Source organism: Clupea harengus, unplaced genomic scaffold, assembly GCF_900700415.2.
Source record: "Clupea harengus unplaced genomic scaffold, Ch_v2.0.2, whole genome shotgun sequence".
Taxonomy (NCBI): Eukaryota; Metazoa; Chordata; class Actinopteri; order Clupeiformes; family Clupeidae; genus Clupea; species Clupea harengus.
The window spans coordinates 25,001-30,000 of record NW_024880064.1 but is presented as its reverse complement, the minus strand read 5'-3'; the positions used below and the strand labels follow the sequence as shown (position 1 = coordinate 30,000).

The 5,000-nt window shown below is 47.1% G+C and overlaps 1 protein-coding gene across 1 annotated transcript in view; it reads right to left on the bottom strand.

Annotated features, from left to right (window-relative positions):
- LOC122131203 (growth arrest-specific protein 2-like) overlaps nucleotides 1-5,000 on the bottom strand; it is a 14,766-nt gene that overhangs the window by 3,327 nt on the left and 6,439 nt on the right. The window contains exons 6-7 of the mRNA XM_042706108.1: nucleotides 4,868-4,959; nucleotides 4,598-4,705 (exon numbers count right to left, since the gene is read on the bottom strand). Coding sequence (XP_042562042.1) covers nucleotides 4,598-4,705; nucleotides 4,868-4,959 — 200 coding nt within the window. The remainder of the gene's footprint in view (nucleotides 1-4,597; nucleotides 4,706-4,867; nucleotides 4,960-5,000) is intronic.

Here is a 5,000-nt window from a genome sequence, read left to right as displayed (position 1 = left end):
GTACATACAAGCAGACATACTCATCTGACAGACGTGCTCATGAATCAAATAATTCCTTTTCCAGCACTCTCAGACAGAGTCAAATGCTGGTTTCTCTCATTCTCTCTCTCATTCTGTCTCTCTCTCTCTCTCTCTCTCTAACACACACACACACACACACACACACACACACACACACAGAGACATGTCCAGAAAGCACCTATCCATAACGTGTATTTCTTCTCGAATGGTTTCAGCTAAAAGAGAATGCAAAGAGCCTATATTCACTGGTCTGAAATGCTTATTGGTTTACCATCTCTCTCACACACACCACACACACACACACACACACACACACACACACACACACACACACACACACACACACACACACACACACACTTCACTCTGTTTTCTTTGACAACTCCATTCCTTTCTGTTTTCATTTTTTCAATCATGTGTTCTCAGACAAAGAGGGTGTCGTTTGCATCTTTTCCAGCAGAGGGCAGTGTGTGTACGTGCTCTCCGGAGGCTGGTTGGAAAGTGTGAGTTGCCGAGTTCAGGGCCGCTTTGAGCGGCTCGTCATTGAGAATTACAGAGATCTCTCTCATCATCACCGCGATAATAACACAGCCAAAATACATCTTTGTGATTTATAACGGTTCTATTTCAGCCCAAAGAATTATAACAGTAAGGCTACACTACATTCCGTTTCTTTTTATTTCCTCCTTAATTTTATGGGGGTCAAACAGCTGTACATGTCCTCAGTGTTATGATATATATGATATATATATATTTGGTATTATATATTAGAATATTAGGCTCAGGCCTGTGTGTCACAATGTAACATACCTGACTTGCCTACCGCAGTGTTGCCTCCATAAGGACACACGCACATCTGCACACTATGAACTGGCTCCTGATTGCCGAAGAGATGTGTGAGCCATTGCTTGGGCGTGATAATGCAACGGGCGCCTTAGAAAAAGAGTGCTATGGCCTGGAGCAAACAGCCCTGGAAAACTGCTGTCGTCATTGCCTTTGTGAGTTTAATTACCATGTTCTACTGGTGGAAATCAAACTCTTTCACCTCCCTTAGTTTCTCTCCCCATTGTAACGGAGCTAAACCTCTAAGACTAATGTGCATTGGACGCGTCTTCCATTTAGTCAGAGCCGGTTTCATTAAAATCGACATCAAAATGGGCTTTTCTGCGTTTCCCTCGGAAAGGACATGCGGGCGCAGAGCTGATGCAGGTAGCTTTTCATTCCAGTGTCGGGAGAGCGCGATTCATGCTTCCTGCCGCTTTGCTAATTGGGTCTGTCGCTAAAAAAAAAAAACCTCCATTCCCGCATTAAAGAAAGCTGCGGCACTCGAGGGCTGGCTTGATAGAAAAATGACACAAAAGAACGGGGCCGGAGGGTCTCTAGAGAGAACACTGTTTAACGAGCCTGCCAGTGTAATCTGGGCGCTAATGACGTTACCTCTGAAATCAATACATACAGCTCCTTTTCTCCTGCACGCTAAAGAGCCGCTCGACACGTCCTCCGCTATCGCATCCTCGGAGGTTATCAGCACCGGATGCTAATGAAGGCGCCAGGAGCGGCGCTGACAGGAAACAGCTCGTTTAAGGATTGATGAGTGGGCCCACAGGCCGACAAGATAACCGCACTGCTGCCCCATGTAAAAAGAGGAGCGTCTCTGTGATCCCAGACAAAGCTCTACTTGCACCGTCTCAGGGATTTTTTTTTAAATTAATGTTGTGCACTGCAGAAAGGAACAAGGAACAGGTGCGCGTGTAGCCTACTTTGGGCGCTCTCGTCCAGTGGAAACCATGCAAGAGTCTGGAACGCTGTTTGGGAGTGAATACCTTGACCTTGATGATTTCCCTTATCCGTTTTAGTGATAAATCATCCGTTTTTAACAAAACAACTTCGGTCGGGGCGCCGTCTGTTCACCACACGCCTTGTGGCAAACAACATTCCTGCCCTGGTGGTGTACTGTACAGACCTATTTTGTAAAGTCATAAGGGTCATAATAACCCACTTATTTGGACTATCTGTCTGTTTCCTTCCTTCAGCTGTAACAACTTGTTTTACTAGCGGACATGTCTTTGAAAATGTAGGACTCTGAAAGAACTAGCCGCTGGAAACAGATGTTCTGTGAAATCGTTAAACAGGAGAATAGAAAGGGTGTGTTAAGGTTGCGTGCGCTGATACGATAGCAGGGCGGGTCTATTTGACGCCTTGATCGATCTCAATTACCAGGCACGAGGGCAGAACGCGTTAAACACCACCGTTCAAACGTGTTTAATGAGGCGTAAGCGGAGGGGAAGACGACAGAGACATTCCAACAGCCAGGAGACCAGGGTGGTGAGAGACACGGAGGTCACAGCCTGCTAAAATGGCCCTTACCCTAACTCTGTATCAATTACACTTTTAAGCACCATAGCGGGTACAGTTGGATGTATGAGAAACGGATTAAGTGTGACCACATTAAAACTGTATAAACAGAATATCCTTTGCTGCCTCCATCTTCTGCTCGATGTGTTGAGCTGTTCTCGTTATTCATTATTATTATCTTATTATTTTATCTTATTAATGAGTGTTAAGGAGCTGCTAAGTGGAGCTGTAGACTGCATGGAAACCTCCACTTAGAGACCACTGTGAGAACAGTACTATCAGCATAGTGACCACTGGGTGAACGGTACTGTCAGCTTAGTGACCACTATGAGAACAGTACTGTCAACTTAGTCTTCATTTCCAGCCTCTGTTCAGCACACAGTCGGCCACACTCTCAATGAATGTTGTTTTGTTGTAATTAAAGTAATTAAACTGTGAATAAAACACTTTTTTGAAGTGCTAACGTTCCCTCTGTTGGGGGGGGGGGGGGGGGGGCATATGATACATGAATGTATTAGAGTGTCATGGCTGCCTGATAAGAGTTCTGCCTGAGAGGACTCAGATCTTATCCAGGACATCTCCAAAGATGTCTTTTTGTCCTCTTCTGAAAGGTGCCATCCCAGTTTCCGGGTTGCTAGGCAACCTCTGCATCCCACAAAGCAATGTCTGGTACATGTGCATGTCTATTCTCTTGGCTCAAGTGTGCGTGTAGCTGTGTGTGTGTATTACCTGTATGTGTGTGAGTGTAGCTGTGTGTGTGTGTTACCTGCGCGCGCGCGTGTGTGTGTGTGTGTGTTGTGTGTGTGTGTGTGTGTGTGTGTGTGTGTGTGTGTGTGTGTGTGTGTGGTGTGTGTGTGTGTGTGTGTGTGTGTGCGTGTGTGTGCGTGTAGCTGTGTGTGTGTGTTACCTGTATTTGTGTGAGTGTAGCTGTGTGTGTGTGTTACCTGCATGTGTGTGTGTGTGTGTAACTGTGTGTGTGTGTGTGTGTGTGTGTAGCTGTGTGTGTGTGTTACCTGCATGTGTGTATGTGTGTTACCTGCATGTTTGTGTGTGTGTGTGTGTGTGTGTGTGTGTTCTTGTGAAGTTTATGCTCTCTGAGGATGGAATGAGATTCTTCCTTTGCAGCGTCTGCGAGGACAACACAGAGCAGACATCACCTGAGCACAGTGTGTGTGTGTGTGTGTGTGTGTGTGTGTGCGTGTGCGCGTGTGTGTGTGTGCATGACTCATCTCTGTGTCAGCTCAAAGGTACAGATCTTGAATGACAAAGGCTTCTATTGATCTCAGATGCTGACATCTCTCTAGTCTCTGAACTGAGATGTCAACCTCCAGTCCTCACACACATCAGCCCTCTATCCACATGAAGCACAGATATGGAGTGTGTGTGTGTGTGTGTGTGTGTGTGTGTGTGTGTGTGTGTGTGTGTGTGTAACCTCCAGCCCTCACACACATCAGCCCTTTATCCACTCTGCGTACATGAAGCACAGATATGGAGTTTCAGCCTCCTATTCACAGCAGTACTGATAAGGCTTCACTCTGGCATGTGTGTGTGTGTGTGTGTGTGTGTGTGTGTGTGTTTGTATTACCCCGCTTCACTCTGGTATGTGTGTGTGTGTGTGTGTATTACCCTGCTTCACTCTGGTATGTGTGTGTGTGTGTGTGTGTGTGTGTGTATGTGTGTGTGTATTACCCCACTTCACTCTGGCATGTGTGTGTGTGTGTGTGTGTGTGTGTGTGTGTGTGTGTGTATTACCCTGCTTCACTCTGGTATGTGTGTGTGTGTGTGTGTATTACCCTGCTTCACTCTGGTATGTGTGTGTGTGTGTGTGTGTGTGTGTGTATGTGTGTGTGTATTACCCCACTTCACTCTGGCATGTGTGTGTGTGTGTGTGTGTGTGTGTGTGTGTATTACCCTGCTTCACTCTGGTATGTGTGTATGTGTGTGTGTGTGTGTGTATTACCCTGCTTCACTCTGGTATGTGTGTGTGTGTGTGTGTGTGTTACCCTGCTTCACTCTGGTATGTGTGTGTGTGTGTGTGTATTACCCTGCTTCACTCTGGTATGTGTGTTGTGTGTGTGTATTACCCTGCTTTCACTCTTGGTATGTGGTGTGTGTGTGTGGTGTGTGTGTGTGTGTGTGTGTGTGTGTGTGTGTGTATGTGTGTGTATTACTCCGCTTCTCTCTGTAGAGGAGGAGAAGTTGTTTTATCAGGAGGACCTACCCGCACGTATAGAACCTTGTCCCCAACCCGGTACCGGCCCTTGGGCTGTTTCTCCACACAGAACCGGGTGGAACAGCTGCAAGGCGGGTCTTCCGTGATCTGCTTGACCTGATACAGGTGTGAAACAGAAATGGAATGAAAGACTTGGACACACACACACACACACACTCACACACACACACACACACACACACACACACACACAGAGAGACAGGCAGACACAAACTGTGTGTGTGTGTGTGTATGTGTTTTGATGAGAGCTCTACTCACCAGATCATCCAGCATGTTTTCAGTGCTCTTCTTGGTGGGGGTCTTGCGGGTGTGTGTCTGTGGTGGGGGGCGCGGGTGGGGGCGGGAGCGGGGAGTGGAGAGGGGGGTGAGGGGCAGGCTGGGGCTCGAGGGG